Source organism: Micropterus dolomieu, linkage group LG18 (assembly GCF_021292245.1).
Source record: "Micropterus dolomieu isolate WLL.071019.BEF.003 ecotype Adirondacks linkage group LG18, ASM2129224v1, whole genome shotgun sequence".
Lineage (NCBI taxonomy): Eukaryota > Metazoa > Chordata > Actinopteri > Centrarchiformes > Centrarchidae > Micropterus > Micropterus dolomieu.
This window is the reverse complement of record NC_060167.1, coordinates 13,515,424-13,532,300: the sequence shown is the minus strand read 5'-3', so window position 1 is coordinate 13,532,300 and position 16,877 is coordinate 13,515,424. Positions and strand designations below refer to the sequence as shown.

Genomic DNA, 16,877 nt, shown 5'->3' with positions numbered 1-16,877 from the left:
TGCTGTTAAGTCTTGAGGTATAATTATCATGTCCTTCCCATGTCAGTAGATACATCAGTGGCTACGAGTGTTATCGCTGCTGTCAAAAGTGTAATACCACCAGAAGATCAAATAATTTAATCAAAGTCAGAGTTTCTGAAAAAGTAGATCCCGATGACTGTATTCCATTTAAATTTTCAAATGCCCTGTAGGCACTGAATCAGACTGCTCTGCGTTTCAGTATATATGTGAAGAGCTGACGGGGTCATTTGTATTGTAGGGTCAGTAATAGTGTAGTGCAGTGGCGGATGGCACTTGAGTGGGTGGTGGGTTGCACCCCATTGGGAATTGAGTTATGTGGAGATGGAGGGAAGATGAGGTAGCGTCTCCGTCTGGCTCAAGGCAGCTGAAAGGTGATAGGAGACCCTGGTCTGTCCTGGGTCACTGCATGACAATTAGACGTTACATTAGGACTCTGCTTTGGTTGTATGTGTATCAAGCACGGTCTGCATGGTTGTGTTTGTATCGCATGTGTATTATGTGTATGTGGAAGATACAAGGCTGCAGGACATAGAGGATTGAAGATGGATTATCAAAATGACAGAGAAGTAAGAGAGATTTTAGGATTTTTTAGGAGACGGTTATAGTTAGACATACTTGTGTATTTGCTCCTGGCCTATGATGATGGATTTAAGCTCCTTGTTTTTGTTTTCGTCGAACATGTGCAATTTTAATAACTGTTTTCAAGTTTCTGATTTAAGTGCATATTGTTGAAGGTGCTTTGGCTGTAGCCACATGTTTAAGCTACAGTGTGGTTTTAATCCCTGCGGTTTGGTTGGATGTATTAACTTCCAATAGAGAGGAACAACATGCACACCACTTTGCCTGTCAAAGACAATGGACCTTTCTTCAGAGGATTTTTTTAAACCAAAATGTTGGACGCACTATAAAAAATGCAGATTTACTTTACTGTAATTTACTGTGTGGTTACACTAGAATTGCACAGCCATGTTGACTGTCCCGCATCTCTGGCGCCTCGCTGTCCATGTCCCGACACCTTATTTCCTCCTTCCATGTCTTTTATTTTAGCTCATTTTTATGTCTGTAGCTGCTATCACTCCCAGAGGCTCCCCTAAAGAGGAGAGACCTGCCTGTACAGGGCTCCACTCTGAAATGGATCTCTTGACATATCCGCTCTCCTTTTCATTTCTCAGGAATGTGACCAGGTTCATATTGATGACGTGGCATCAGATGACAACGGACAGGACCTGAGGTAAAGCTTCTACTGTGTTACTGTGCTTGGGTCTCTGCTGAGAGACAGTTCTGCTGTGGCTTGTGCACCAGACTTGCCCTCTGGGTTTTAGTGCACAGAAGGAAAAAAGCAGTATGAAGAGTGTGTTCTTCTGTGTGCGTTCATGCATGCAAGCATGTGCATGTCTTTTATTTTCCTGACTTCCACAGCCATATAATATGTCACAGCATTATCCAACGCTTTCATTTCTCATCAAAATATCTCTTTATCATTTACTCTGTCTCCCTCAGTCCAGACTTTTTATTGCATAAACTTGTTGAAGCACTTTAGGATACTTTTACAGTGATTTGAGAGAGCCAGACAGTACCAAAGTACTTTTTTGCCATGATTTCTTACTGACAAACCTTCATTCACAGCTAAAACACAGTGTCTACGAAGTTCAATTTCAAAGCATGTCTTGTCCCTGAAATTTTTGTGGTTGAACTGGCACACCTCCCTAAATCTGATGAATGGTTTAAGCACTGCCTTCTTGTTCATAACCTGAATAGTTGAATCAATTCCTAGAGCTAAAAAACTACATCCATGAACATACTGTAGTTCTAAGAGTATCCGCTCTGTAACACGGATGATAATGCTGCTATAAGATGTCCCGGAAAATGCAGTTTGTGTCTTTATGATCTATATCCTGACTGTTTCCTGTATTATAATCCTGCAGCACTTACAACTTTGGGTCGGACGGCTTCCAGAGCCCAGCAGGGGCCGGCTCTCTGTGCCTGGGGTCAGGGGTCCACGGAGGGGTGGACTGGATGAGGAAATTGGCTTTCCGATACCGCAGAGTCAAGGAGATCTACAACACATACAAGAATAATGTTGGGGGTAAGCGCTGCTCTCATTTTATTTAACACTGATGTGTACAGGCAACCTAGATGCTTATATTAGCTTACTTTCTCTCAGGTTTAATAAGGGCGATATGTGGCGAAATTAGACCAAATGATGGCAGAAAATAAGTCATAGTGAGATAATGTCGCTTTATGTTTTTCCTCATATAAAGCAATACAGAAACTGCTTCAGAAAAGTGCATTTTGTACTTTTGAAGCTCCAGTTTGTGCATCAGCCAAACCTCTATTAAAGGTGAGGTGTGGTGAGCATATGACGATAAACACTTGCTCTCTCCAAGAAGAGTCTTTGTAAAAGTTTATTACTGACATATTACGTATTAAATTGATTGAATGATTGAATCATGTGGTGAAAATGCTAAAGGAAGGAGACAGGTTTGTTTGTCAACTAGGATAATGAGTCAAAAGTTGTTGTTCAGTATGGACCCTTGTGCGTTGCTGATTACAGCTGGCTGCTTTAACTTTACTGGAAACAATGTGTCTGAGGTTTTGGCTAGAGGATGTTGTGTGAGAATCATCCAACCAAAAACTAAATGAGATCTTTTATGCATTGGAGCTATACGGGTTCATGTCCTCCCTGTTTTGTTACAAAGACCAAAGACTAACCATCAATCTTGTGCTTCTCCCTGATTGACAGGTTTGCTGGGCAGCCCGAAGCGAGAGGAGTGGTTACAGCTGAGGAGAGAGATGGAGGTCCTGACTGACCTGTGGCTGACTCAAGCACTCAAAGCCCTGGCTCTCATCAACTCGAGGTCAGTTCATGCTACCATGACTTGATTTACACCAGCAGGTCAATTAACATTAGCTGTTAGCTGTACAATATTTTGTTTTACTATGATTTTTCTCCATATCCCATTATGAGTTGAATTGATCTTAATTGCAGATATAAATGTGTCTGTCATGTCCTGTTCCAGGCCAAATTGTGTGAATGTATTGGTAACCACCACACAGCTCATTCCAGCCCTCTCCAAGGTGTTACTGTATGGCCTGGGCTCAGCTTTCCCCATAGAGAACATATACAGTGCCACCAAGACAGGTGAGGAACATTTAGGGAAAAAGGGTTTAATGAGAACATGATTCAAAATACAATCAACGTTAATCTCCCACTGTTCTGTTTAATTCCCAATGCCAATGCATTTCCTGTCTTTCTTCAAATGTACTATTTTAATATTTTAAAGTCTGATTTTCCCTCTTTTCAAAGGCAAAGAGAGCTGTTTTGAGCGTGTCTCTCAGAGGTTTGGTCGGAGAGCAGTATATGTGGTGATAGGGGATGGAGCCGAAGAAGAGGCCGTGGCCAAGAAGGTATAACTCAATCTGGTTTATTTTATGACTCTGTCTGTTGAAAAATGGGCCTCAACTAATCAGTTAACCTTAAGACACACTCGATTTCTGCAGCTTCTGTGTCTGCGTTTGTTTTGTTTTTTATAATCTTTGCATTGAAATCTCAGACTTTTTGACAGTACAGCAAATCTTTTTTTGTGTTATACTTTTGTACATTGTAGGCGAACATGTTGTCCTCATGAACAGTACTTTGTCAAATACTACAACCCCCCTCCAAGCCACAGTCTATATTTTCACATCTGCACTGCATCTTCAGGAACACTTCAAGTTGCTAAAGTATGCCTGTGTTAAGTTAGCATGTTTCATATTAAACCAGTATTTTATATTTATTTTATTTTTGATTTCTCAGAAGAACATGCCGTTCTGGAGGGTTTCCTGTCGGGCCGATCTGGAGGCTCTGAGCCATGCACTGGAGCTGGACTACCTCTAGAGGGCGCCAACTCTTAGGCTCTGCTCTTCCACCCAAATCATGAAAAGCTCCTGGACTCCTGAGTACAGCTAATGAAGGTGAAGGTGCACCCTAGATACTGATTCAGAGTCAGTATTGCTATTTCAAGGTTTGGTGCAAGGCATTTTGATCCCTAATGAGCACCCAAGCGAACAATTTCACACCAAAGCCAAAGTAGGTGTGAGGATTTCGAAGCAAGGTTGCAGTCTATCTATGACACATACACATGAAGCCAAAAGTGCTGGACCAAAATAAAAGACCAAATTCAAATAAGGGACCAAAGCTTCATAAGAAACACCAGGGAACGAATGCTGCAAATACTTTTTTAAAACCTCTTTAACTGTTTTAGATTCAGTTCATCTTAACTCTATGATGCACTGAACGCTAAATTGTGCATCCCATTTCTTGAACACAGTATGTCCATATGGATGAAAAGATCAGATTTTTGTTATATTTTGTTTGTTCTGCTGTGTCTTTTTTTTATGTGTTGTGAGACTAAATCCATTTTCCCCTGACCAATACTATTTTAAAGACAAAATTAGAAACAAGAATTAAAGTTATGATGTTACGTGTTGCCTTTTATTTTAGAATTGTTTTTATTAATATGTCAGCTAGAGAAATGTCAGATGATGTTCTCCTCATAGGTAGAGGTTATTGAAAATGGTCTGATTGTATTTTACCATTAAACAGTGAGGTATTTATTATTAGTTAAATTTACAACAGAATGAGGTATAAACAGTTCGGCAAAAAATCCCCTTCAAATGCCAAAAATATGTTTTAATAAGAAGTTGTCTTGAAGATGCTGTATTATAGGCTGGTGCTCAAATCTTTACTTTTGATTCTGGGTTGTACATGTTGTCATGTTTTAACTCTCCTTCTTTTCTGTGCTTGTTCAATTTCCTAATAACCTGTTTGTAATATAGATGAACTGGTATGGTTGTGCATGTGCCGATTACACTGTCTGTCAGCTTAGCTATGATTTGTATATAATGCTTTATTGTCGTTATTGTTGTTAAAATAGATTAATAAAGATAAATTAATTGCATTGTGGGGAAAGGTGAGTCGAGTTTCATTTCATTTCACAGAATTACTCAACCCAGAGGAGGATGAAACAAGAGGGATTAAATGACATAAATAAATGATGACTGTGTTAATTATCAAGAGGTTTGAGAACTGAAGTGGCCTTTTTTGAGGAAAGGTCTCCCTCTTCAGGGCAGAAAAAGAACTGCAAAAACATAAATCCCCACACAGACAGTATGTTTGACTGAAGAAGTGTAACATAGTAGACTTAAACACATTTTGTTTGTTTTATTTTTCAAACAAAAAGCACATTAATCCATTCAATTTATTTTTGCAGCTTTTCAGTTTCAAGTAAAAATGTGGATGGCTCAAACACATAAATAGCTACATAAATAGCAAAACAAATAAAGATAATTTACATTCACATTTATATTTATATTATAAAGAATTTCCCCTTGGGGATCAATAAAGTATTCCGGATACCATACATAACAATAGAAAAACATAAGGGTTGTATGGCAGAAAAACTTTTTCCTCTGCGACTGATGCTACCACCTGATTGCAATGTTCTGGCTTCAGTTGGGAGATGTTTTTACAATACAAGTGGAAGGTGTGTTTCTGAGGCAAAACAACACTGACATCAGAAATGTAAGTAGTGTGCCCAAATGTAGCACCTGAGCCAAATGAAAGGCAAAAATAAAAATACAAAACTGTTATAGACCTAAGCACCATGGACAGAGACCATCTTGAAGCCTCTGATTGTGGAGCTAATGTTTGTGAGTGACAGGCTGGCCTGCAGCATCTTTGTTCCCACCATGCTGGGTACAAAGGTGATGTGCTGCTCCATTCTTCCTCCTGGACACAGTGAGAGCACCCTGCAGGAAGACACAGGGAAGATATAAAAGAGTTTACAAAATGTTGAAATACTACTACCACTACTACTACTGCAGTGATCGCAAAAAAAAAGCACTCTGTCACCTGCTTGGAGATGACTGAGTCCGACTAAATTAGTTTATTGACAGCTAAGCTAAAATTATTTCCCTGTGAATGTCTAAACTTAGCACACATTGTAAGGTTATATTTCTGTTGATAACTAATTTCACTCCTTACTGAATCATGCAGCCTAAAATAACCCTTCAGTTCTCCCAAATAATTATTGGCCTCGATCTGCACACAGCAGTGGAACATTTCGTTTAATGATCCTAGCCACGCCTACCTGAACACTGAACACAAGCACATACCATAAGTGTGACGCAAGTGTTACAAGTCTACATTCCTTCAACAAGGACCCACTGTACTGTCAAATATTACACAGTGACACTCCTATATTTGAACATTCCTTTGCTCATTCATCTTTCCATCGACTTTAAACATTCAACACATAGCGAGCATCAATCTCACCTGAAGTTAACCTTGCCCTGGATCAGCCCTGCCCCAGCTACAGTCAGTACTCCACTCACTGGGTGAGAAAATGGGTTGGTGAAGGACACTGAGGCAGTCTGCACTTTGTTAGGTACAATGGAATCTGCAACCTGAAAGAGAAATGTATGTTAGTAAACCCTGATAATTCCTTTAAATTACCCCTCAAATAACTTCAAAGTGAGTCATTGTCAATCTGTATGTATCCTACAGTTCTTAATTGAAGCTATATGCTGCTTCAATTGAGTGAAAGTATCCAACCAAATATGCATTTTGCGTTGCTGCTGCACCATCCCATAAGATAAATAAATAGATTCCTTGTAAAAGAATTGTATTCATTATCCCTTTGTTTAGCATTCCATATTTGGCATCTATGCATTACATACAACAGTGAGTCCAGCTAGATTGGAGAGATTAACTCTTGAATCTATTATTTAAAGAGCCCTCAACAGAAGTGACATTGCTTTCCAAACTTGAGAGTAACATCTCTCATCTCATCTCAATCTCTCTGTTTTTGACGTACCTGTACAGTAAGATGTGGGCTGGCGATGTTGAACTCCTCCGAGGCCAAGACCCGCTCCTGACTGTCCATGTCCTCCACGACTACTGCAAGGTTGATCAGGTTGTCTCCCAACACATGCGCATACTCGGCTGGGAGGATCTGCTGATGAACAACCTTGGCTGGAAAGACAGATAGGGAGAAGAAGACAGAAATTTAAACCAAAGCAATCATTCAGAAATGAACATTTAAGTGTGTAGATGAGTGAAAAGTGAATGTACCTTCCATGGGTGCCAGCTTTATGACACCGTGGGTCTCCCAGAAGGCGTCTGAGGGGCCGTGGTTGTATTCTTTAGCCTGGGCATTGAAATGCACCTTCATCTTCTTGGCAACGTTCTGCCTGTTGATGACTTTCACCGTGAAGCACACAGGCTCCCCGGCAACTTGAGCTCTATCCAGGGTCAGGGAGACTGACACCCCATTTGACGAGCCTGCTGAATAAAGAGGGAGAAAGGCATTGCTTGAGATGACGTGTGTTTTAACAGTTGACGAGTCTGATTAAAGTATCCAAAATTCAAAATTACCTCTACTTAATGTTGAGTCTCCTGACATCGTAGAACGTCTTGATGTAAGTGATGAAGTCGGGCCTACATTGTAAAGATCAAAGAAAAATGTGAGTAAAGTAACTAGTTATTTATGCCTTAGAGTGAATATTATGGCACTTCATGAATATATTTTCTATTTTTGGCTCCTACTTTTGATGTGTTTGTAGTCTCCAGTGATGCTCTGGTGTATGGGGAAGCCAATAGCTTTGGTGAGGATGAGGGATCCCACTTTCTCAGTGTCTTTGCTGTAGCTGATCACTCGACCCTTGCTCACTATGACCGAGAGGACATCGGCATTCACCTCGGCGTAGACAAAGGGAATGTCATAAAGCAGGTCAATACGTCGATCCTTGATTGCTTTGACTGGGGCCGGGCCGCAGCAGAACTCTCCTACGACAGAAGAAGGAAGAAAAGCAGATTATAGTAATGTTTATCCAAGAAAGGTTTAAGTTCAGAGATGAAATTCACAACAATGATTCTTACACACCTCCGCTCCTCTCTTGGGGGGTTGGGTCCAGAACCTGCCAGCCATCCATTCCAGGTCCCAGATCCCGGCGAGTCATATAACACTCCACCCACACATGGAAATTCCTGTTAAAATGGCCAAAATAAGATATCACAAAGCATGAATAGGCTTATTTTGCTTCACTAAATAATGTACCATGGCACTTCAGCAGTACAATAATACATAGTACATAAACATAAACTGTTCATATTCTAATGCCCAATGATTGATAACAATATCTTAAGATTTATTCAAAAAGTGATTTAATAAGCCAGGGGTTGCTTTAGAAAATTTGTCACAAAAAACTGTTCCTGGTCATATTTGCTGATTCAATAGTTAAATCACTACTGACCATATGCTGTCCTTGCTAACGTTCAGCTTCTGCCCTGTTTCGGTGTAGTACTCCTCAATCACCAGGTTGGCATTGGTGTCATGAGCAGAGTTGAAGTTTGTGACGACGCGGCATGGAATGCCAAGAACTCTCATGACTGAAAGGCATAGTTAAAACACAGTCGTTAACATGCTGATGAAAATATTTGAAAAATTGTGTGAACAAGGCAGATGAGACATCAATCGTGACGTCTTATTTTAGAGGTTTATTACTGGTTATTCAAGACTGCACAAAAACTTAAGGGTAAAGATTGCTTCTATGATATTTTTGTAAATTTTGTAAATTCAAAAGTTTTGAATTATCATGACATAATCACCTGTGCACATGACAGCTGCAAACACCCAGCACTGTCCATACTTGACTGGGCTGTATCCAGACTGCGCCCACTGTTTCAAGATGTCCCCACTCCCAGTCCACATGGAGGGGTGAACTCCTTGTTTGAAGTCATCTGACCAGTTCCCTTTCAGCACTCCAAGGTCATCCTCACTGTTAATCTAAACATGAAAGAAAAGATAAATGTAATTTTCCATCTATGCACTTCATGCTCTAAAGATCATAATGCATGCTCAGGCATCTCACATCTTCTGAGATGACTCTGATTTACATTGGCAGCTTTATAACTCTTTCGCTCAACTGTTAACAACAATAATTACAGTGTCATGTAGTGTTCAGAACTCTGCATGAGGTGTGTGTATTTACAATGTGCAAAACACAGTGTCCAAGTTCAAGCCACAACCTGTTTTTAATAAGCAGCAGTGACGCTCATGTTGTCATACAAAGTAAATAAAAACAGAACATCACGTGATTTAATCCCCTCTTGAAGTTTGTATGTTCTATTCATGCTTTTACTCTGAATCTCTTCACACTTACCATGGCAGACACGACCCGGCTGATGTAGACGGGGTTGTTCCGGTTGAGGTAGTCTAATCTTGTGTTCTTTTGGTGCCAAGGGCTGACCTGGAGCAGATTCAGGCATGCCTCTAGAACACCGGGCTCATACTTCACAAGTAGAGAGAAAGAAATGAGAGTTAATTTAATGACATTTGAAGCATATTCTAATAAATTTGTGTATGTTTTGTCACCTACTAACATTTGACTAAGCGGTTTCTGTTTGCTGTTAACTCTGTTAAATCACCAAACATATTCCCTTGTTTATTCCCTCTATTTATTAGTTTCAATTGCTGCCTGGCAGAAGGGTTCAATCCACTAAATACTGCGAGTGGACACGATAGTTAGTGCATTCATTGGGCTAAATGTAAAGCAGCAGTCAAAAAAATGACAACAAATTTGAGTCAGCACCTCTACTGTAAACAACCTGAAGATATTTTGCTTACACTGAAAAAAGTCTGATCAACAGATATAGTTTTTCACACCTGATCAAAGGACCATGGCCTGGACACAAGGTTCATAGGTGTCCCCATAAACAGCAACCCAGAGTCGTTCTGGACGTATTCCTCTCTCTGGTCCTCAAAGGGAACATACACTGCATCCTCTGCAAGAAGTAAACCGAACATTTGGTACATCCTAGTGTATTTTAAAATGCATTGCTGTATACACCATAAATAACTAAGACTTGCAGCTGGTGCCAGACATTTATGATTAATCCATATCTGACTCACACAGCACATCACCGCTATTACTGTACAGGTCAGATTGCCGTTAAAGGAACAAATAAATACTTGAAGGTGATGAATAAACACAATACATCCTCATGAACTCATTCAGCCACACAAACCGTATCTATAAGTACATATCTGATTGGGTTAGCTTACTGCTGCTGCAATATTATAAGCTACCAAAACCTTCTGAGTCTGCAAAACTAATAGCTTCTGATCATTTCACTGCGTTGTCACTTGTACTCACCACGACACCAGGGATTGCAGAGCAGGATGAATTTGCCAATTGCATAGGCCTTCTGGCTTTCCTGAGTGAACACACACAGCTGAAATCTGTAGCAGCCCACCGAGGCCGAGGCAGGAGAGCAGATGAATATGGAGGGGCTTTGGAGGTTCAGGCCTTCTGGGTCAATATAGGCATTCCAACTGGAGGAAGAAACCTTCTTGGAGGAAGTGACTGGAATTATCACATACAGGCTGCCTGAAGAGGGAAGAAAGAAAGATAATTAGGCAAAGGAATATTAAATTGTGGTTCAGACTGGTTGCATACAAAACAGCTCCCAAAACTCCCAAACAGCCATTCGTCCAAACAAATCAGTACTAAATCTAATCTAGATTACCTAGCATGACTTTGATCCTTAGAAAGTCCGTCTTGGGGTGGAAGGTTCTGTCCTCCAGTTGCAGACTGACTCTGAATGGTGCTCCTCTTCGCACCACCAGGGCTTTGGAGCTGCTGAAGCCCTCTGTTCTGTGTCTCTCCAGGTTTTCAGATTCTTCCAGGTTGACATATTGTAAACTCAAGTCTGCAAATTAAGAAAATGAAATGTAAGAAAACTACAGAAAAAATGCATTCAACAGTAATATGGCACTAGAAATTCACTCGACAGGCAATAAACAGAAAGATCAAGAACAAAAAGGCAGGCTGGGCTTAAGTGATAAAACAACAAAATGAGTAGAGAAAAAGAGCTCTCATCTCTGAAGACAAATCTCACCTTCCATATGTGAGTCCTTTTTTTCACAGCAACGCTCTATGTCCCCACTGTCACCCTCTACAGTTATATAAACCTTTGCCCAACCCTCTGAAAGCATTTTGTAGTGTGAAAGTGGACACGTATCACTCAATTGTTACTATGGCTGTTAAGGCATGTCTATCAAAACATACGCCAATAAATGGGACACTCCTCCTTGTTGACGATGTTGCAGGTGTACAGTTTCATTTGTAAAATACAGCAGGCCTTCCGTCAGTAATCAGACTCACCCAGTTCTACGGAAGAACAGACAGCTGGAGGGGATTAAGTACGTTTAGAGGGTGTGAACTCTCAACATGCTGCAAAGTTCTCAAATACAGATAATTATTTTTGTCAATTCAATTTTGTTCATATAGCGCTAACTCATAACACATGTTTATCTCACTGCATTTCATATGGAACAGGTCTAGACCGTACTCTTTGTAATATTATTTACAGAGACCCATCAATGTGAGACCTGTAGCAGGAGCAGTAATACTTATTTTAGTGAGAGAAACCTGCTGTTCATACAGCTCACAAACTCTTTGTGTAGTATGTTTTCACAACATGTGCTATTATAACACTATATAGCGAGGATAAGTTAGGCATAGTGCCGCATGTATCTGCCCTTAGCTAGATTTCAACCAAAACTTTAACCAAAATTTAGTTTGAAAACAAAAGGTGATTCAGGATTTTTTCCCAGGAATCTTAGGCTGGCTAAATCACAATTCTCTCTTGAGTCACTGCGACAACTCAAACGCAATAGTCTTTCATCATTGTCTTTGGCTAATAAATTATTATTTTTTTATTGAAAATGGCAGAACATTCTGTGGGGTTTATTATGCAACCAACTATAACCATTAAAAACACTGTCCCCACTGCCTTTTTATAAACAAGTGCTCACTACCATCTAATTTTAATTATAGTACAACTATAATAATACATTTAATCCAACATTAACTAACATCAAAACCAACAAACAAAAGAAAAAAATAATTGCAAACTAATCTCAACTTTGACTTCTTGGACAGTAAGTCTTGCTGCCATAACCTGAGTCCTTTAAATGGCAGCTCAGGTAAGGCAAATGTGTTGGTATTACAGGCCGTTCACCATAAAAAATTTACACCAATGTGGCATGTGCAGTTTGACAGTTTCAAGATTCCATCAATCCACCATTTTCCTTAATTTGACCCACCCTAGTGGATCTAAAATTGATACAGGTCTAATCTGACCCAGAACAGCCCAACCTCTATATACAAAGAGTATGTAGTGGGGAGAACAAGTATTTGATACACTGCTGATTTTGCAGGTTTTCCTACTTACAAAGCATGTAGAGGTCTGTAAGGTACACTGTAACTGTGAGAGACGGAATCTAAAACAAAAATCCAGAAAATCACATTGTATGATTTTTAAATAATTAATATGCATTTTATTGCATGACATATAAGTATTTGATATATCAGAAAAGCAGAACTTAATATTTGGTACAGAAACCTTTGTTCGTAATTACAGAGATTCATACGTTTCCTGTAGTTCTTGACCAGGTTTGTACACACTGCAGCAGGGATTTTGGCCCACTCCTCCATACAGACGTTCTCCAGATCCTTCAGGTTTCGGGGCTGTCGCTGGGCAATACGGACTTTCAGCTCCCTCCAAAGATTTTCTATTGGGTTCAGGTCTGGAGACTGGCTGGGCCACTCCAGGACCTTGAGATGCTTCTTACGGAGCAACTCCTTAGTTGCCCTGGCTGTGTGTTTCGGGTCGTTGTCAAGCTGGAAGACCTAGCCACGACCCATCTTCAGTGCTCTTACTGAGGGAACGAGGTTGTATCTCACGATACATGCCCCCATCCATCCTCCCCTGCAGAAAAGCATCCCCAAAGAATGATGTTTCCACCTCCATGCTTCACGGTTGGGATGGAGTTCTTGGGGTTGTACTCATCCTTCTTCTTCCTCCAAACTTGGCAAGTGGAGTTTAGCCATAAAGCTCTATTTTTGTCTCATCAGACCACATGACCTTCTCCCAGTCCTCCTCTGGATCATCCAGATGTTCATTGGCAAAATTTTAGACGGGCCTGGACATGTGCTGGCTTGAGCAGGGGGACCTTGCATGCGCTGCAGGATTTTAATCCATGACAGCATAATGTGGTGCAAATGGTTTTTTTTGAGACTGTGGTCCCAGCTCTCTTCAGGTCATTGACTAGGTCCTGCCGTGTAGTTCTGGGCTGATCCCTCACCTTCCTCATGATCATTGATGCCCCACGAGGTGAGATGCATGGAGCCCCAGACCGAGGGAGATTGACTGTCATCTTGAACTTCTTCCATTTTCTAATAATTGCGGCAACAGTTGTTGCCTTCTCACCAAGCTGCTTGCCTATTGTCCTGTAGCCCATCCCAGCCTTGTGCAGGTCTACAATTTTATCCCTGATGTCCTTACACAGCTCTCTGGTCTTGGCCATTGTGGAGAGGTTGGAGTCTGTTTGATTGAGTGTGTGGACAGGTGTCTTTTATACAGGTAAGGAAGTTCAAACAGGTGCAGTTAATAAAGGTAATGAGTGGAGAACAGGAGGGCTTCTTAAAGAAGAACTAACAGGTCTGTGAGAGCCGGAATTCTTACTGGTTGGTAGGTGATCAAATACTTATGTCATGCAATAAAATGCAAATTAATTATTTAAAAATCATACAATGTGATTTTCTGGATTTTTGTTTTAGATTCCGTCTCTCAGAGTTGAAGTGTACCTATGATAAAAATTACAGACCTCTACATGCTTTGTAAGTAGAAAAACCTGCAAAATCACCAGTGTATCAAATACTTGTTCTCCCCACTGTATCTTCGGCACAAAACTGTTTTCAAAATATTTTCATTTTAGCACATTTTTGGTCACTTTAGCAAAAATCATGAAATTCCAGGTTAAATGAATGGCATGAGGGTGTTTTTAATGCTGTCAAATGTCAACTTTGATCCAAACTGTATGTAAGGGTTAAAAAATTGCACACACACAGCCTCATGCACAACTAGCAAGTTTTCTCTGTCTCTCTCTATCTCTCTACACGCACAACCTTTAATCTACCGCCTACAGCCTTCACAATGTTGCACTAGGAGGACCAAATTACTGCTTGAACATGATTTGCGCAATAGAGCTAAGTAACTCCCACGCCTCTATTCTGGGACAAAAGTAAGTCACTTATTTCTTTATAGTAACAGGTATGTTCAGTAGCTTCAAATGCATTTTTTAAGAATGAATAGTGACTTTAAGTCACAATGGTTCCAGTCGCTCAATCTGTCTATCTATCAATCTGGTGTCTTCATATCACTGAGTTGTTTGATGAAGCATCCTAGGATGTGCTGGGACACATCATCAGTGATGTTTACTGAGATCACTAGGTGTTTAGCATCATCATAAACCCTAGCTCAGCCAACCCAGCCAGGATTGATCAGACGCTGGCTTGTGTCCCAGCAGCATTGTCACTCCTCCTGATTCAAAGCCATCTGAAAACCCTCTCTGCAGCCTGCATGGTGAACTTGAAGGTTTTTGATTTTGTAGCCCCACTGATGCTCTGTCCCTGCTGTTCTCATCTGTGACACCACAATTGTGGAACGAGCTACCACATGCCATCAGAGCAGGGGTGTCCCTCTCTAACGTCAACTTCTCTTCGACAACACTTTCTCTTATAACACCTCTAACTCCTAACCTCTAACATGCACTTCCTGTGCTCTTCTTCTTCTATCCCCTTACAATTATCCTGTATTATGTGCACTTTTTGTTAACTCTTTCACTAGGTATTTACCCCATTGATGTGACATGTATATTAGCTCTTACTAGCATATATTAGCGCTCTTTTAATATGTATTGTCAGTTGTAGTTCTCGTGCGGTATTTGGGTTCTGTTGATGCTTGTATGTTATTCCTCAAATGTAAGTCGCTTTGGATAAAAGCATCTGCCAAATGAGTAAATGTAAATGTAACGATTACCACTGTTGCAGATGTGTAAGCAAAATTCAGATTTTGTAGCTGGTCATGGCAGAGCTATTTGTATAAGCTTTTGATGCTGTTGGTTAGTTTATTCAAAACATTCCATCATATACAGTAAGAGAGAAATATAGATGACATTCCATCAAACTAATTTTGACAGCTACTTCCGGTCCCGCCCCCATACCGGATATGTGTATGTAACTGATAAGAGGGGTGCGTACATCCTTCCGTTGTGTGCTTTTGACTCACTCTTATTTTGCTGTATGCTGTTGAAGGTAATTTAAAATGCTGTTTAATTTTAACTCACTGTTATCTATTTTACTGCTTTACCGTAATTAATTCAATTTATTCTTTACTTGTTTAATAATAAAGACTGACTTGATTCCAAATCAATGAAGAAACCTCCTACTGATCCTTTGCTGGCCCCAGAGATTCCTCCTTTACTTATAACTCATTGCTATACTTTTTTTAATGATAAATTTATTGCCATAAACACCTACTAGTTAATTCATTCAAGTTCATGTTTTATTACTTAATAAAGTCTTTAAATCAATGAAAAACCTCCACCAATTATCAGTCAAAAACACACAACGGAAGGATGTACGCACCCCTCTTATCAGTTACATACACATATCCGGTATGGGGGCGGGACCGGAAGTAGCTGTCAAAATTAGCTTGATTGAATGTCATCTATATTTCTCTCTACAGTATTATAAGCTGATTATATGTTTTATACTGTGACGGCCCCAAGAGGTCTCAGTGTTGGGCCTCCTGTACTGTGTGGTGTCTGTCTGCTGTCTGTTTCTTCCTGTAGGCAATTAAGGAGATTGGGAGCACCTGGCCAGTGAACCCAACCTATTTAAGCCTGCCCGCCCAGACACCAGTGTTGGTGCTTGCGCCTGCCACACTCATCTTTTGTTTTTAATAAACTTATGTTAATCTTTGTTAACCTGAGTTGCATCCTCCTTCTTTGTTGCGGTCTGAGAGCTGGGGTCGTAACATATACGCAAAGCTTTAATCAATAATGCTAATATCTACCAACTATAGCTTTCAAATAAAATGGAGTTGAGTTACTGTCAAATATTCCCCCTTTGATGTCAGAAAATGACATAAAATGAAGATACTTAAGTAAAGCACAAATACTTAAAAGCTGTTTTATTAGTTACTTTCCATCACTTGCTATCACAAAGATTGAAACTATTAATTTAAATAAAATGTAAATTCTCAAGTAAAATTGCATGACGGGGAGTCAAGCACAGACTTTACAAATTATGGTTACGTCATCACTGTTTACACATTGGAACATATTAAAATGATTGTGCATAATGTATTTTAATCTAGACTGATACTGCACAAAACTAGTGCTAGATCTAAGAACTACACTAAATCATTTGTACAAGGTAACAAGTTGTAGCTCGATTAATTTTGGATAGATCACGAATAGCAAGAGAGATGATTAAGCCTTTGAAGAAAAGAAAAACTGCAGACAGGTTTGTCTGAAGCAGGATTTCATTCAGCCCACATAAAACAACATATTAATGGCACACCTGTGGCTTCTAAACAAACAAAAACTTGCACATCTAGTATTTCTAGAGCATGTTCGTGATTCCAGCAGGGTGAGGGAATCATCATTTTTAGGAGTGATAACACACAAAATGCTTTTTTACAACACAGAAGGCTCCGTATTTCAGGTAGTCATCAATCTAACCTGCAAAAAACACTCAGTAGTGCTACAACAGAACAACTCTTGTTCTAACTAAAAAAACTCGACAGCTGCCATTTTTTAAATTTATTAATTGTGTATTATATAGAAGAACCATAGGGATGTGCAAATATTTTAAAAAAAGATCAGTTGATAATGATGCTTTGACATTTTTGTGGCTCTATATAACAGCATGTTCAGAACAGAAAACAGAATTTCAGCCTG

General features: G+C 39.9%; 2 protein-coding genes across 6 annotated transcripts in view; one reads left to right on the top strand and one right to left on the bottom strand.

Annotated features, from left to right (window-relative positions):
- eya2 (EYA transcriptional coactivator and phosphatase 2) overlaps positions 1 to 4,966 on the top strand; it is a 29,987-nt gene extending 25,021 nt beyond the window's left edge. For both annotated transcript variants that reach the window (XM_046029432.1, XM_046029431.1), the window contains 6 exons: positions 1,194 to 1,252; positions 1,947 to 2,107; positions 2,765 to 2,879; positions 3,042 to 3,163; positions 3,329 to 3,429; positions 3,818 to 4,966. In XM_046029432.1, the coding sequence (XP_045885388.1) occupies positions 1,194 to 1,252; positions 1,947 to 2,107; positions 2,765 to 2,879; positions 3,042 to 3,163; positions 3,329 to 3,429; positions 3,818 to 3,898 (639 nt within the window). In that variant the 3' untranslated portion in view covers positions 3,899 to 4,966. The remainder of the gene's footprint in view (positions 1 to 1,193; positions 1,253 to 1,946; positions 2,108 to 2,764; positions 2,880 to 3,041; positions 3,164 to 3,328; positions 3,430 to 3,817) is intronic.
- A 362-nt stretch (positions 4,967 to 5,328) lies between these two features.
- On the bottom strand, positions 5,329 to 11,283 carry tgm5l (transglutaminase 5, like). Of its 4 annotated transcripts, none has more exons than XM_046028742.1 (14): positions 11,230 to 11,283; positions 10,592 to 10,774; positions 10,219 to 10,452; positions 9,729 to 9,847; positions 9,226 to 9,354; positions 8,672 to 8,849; positions 8,317 to 8,452; positions 7,947 to 8,050; positions 7,610 to 7,849; positions 7,439 to 7,501; positions 7,136 to 7,348; positions 6,879 to 7,036; positions 6,338 to 6,468; positions 5,329 to 5,811 (listed from the first exon to the last, which is right to left on the bottom strand). In XM_046028742.1, exons 2-14 carry the CDS (start codon positions 10,596 to 10,598, stop codon positions 5,658 to 5,660), a joined length of 1,866 nt encoding a protein of 621 aa, XP_045884698.1. In that variant the 5' UTR covers positions 10,599 to 10,774; positions 11,230 to 11,283; the 3' UTR covers positions 5,329 to 5,657. The 4 variants fall into 4 exon arrangements, with proteins under 4 accessions (XP_045884698.1, XP_045884695.1, XP_045884696.1 ...); XM_046028739.1 differs by lacking the exon at positions 11,230 to 11,283 and adding an exon at positions 10,964 to 11,125; XM_046028740.1 differs by lacking the exon at positions 11,230 to 11,283 and adding an exon at positions 10,964 to 11,125 and having other exon boundaries at positions 7,136 to 7,345.
- Positions 11,284 to 16,877: the final 5,594 nt, after the last annotated feature.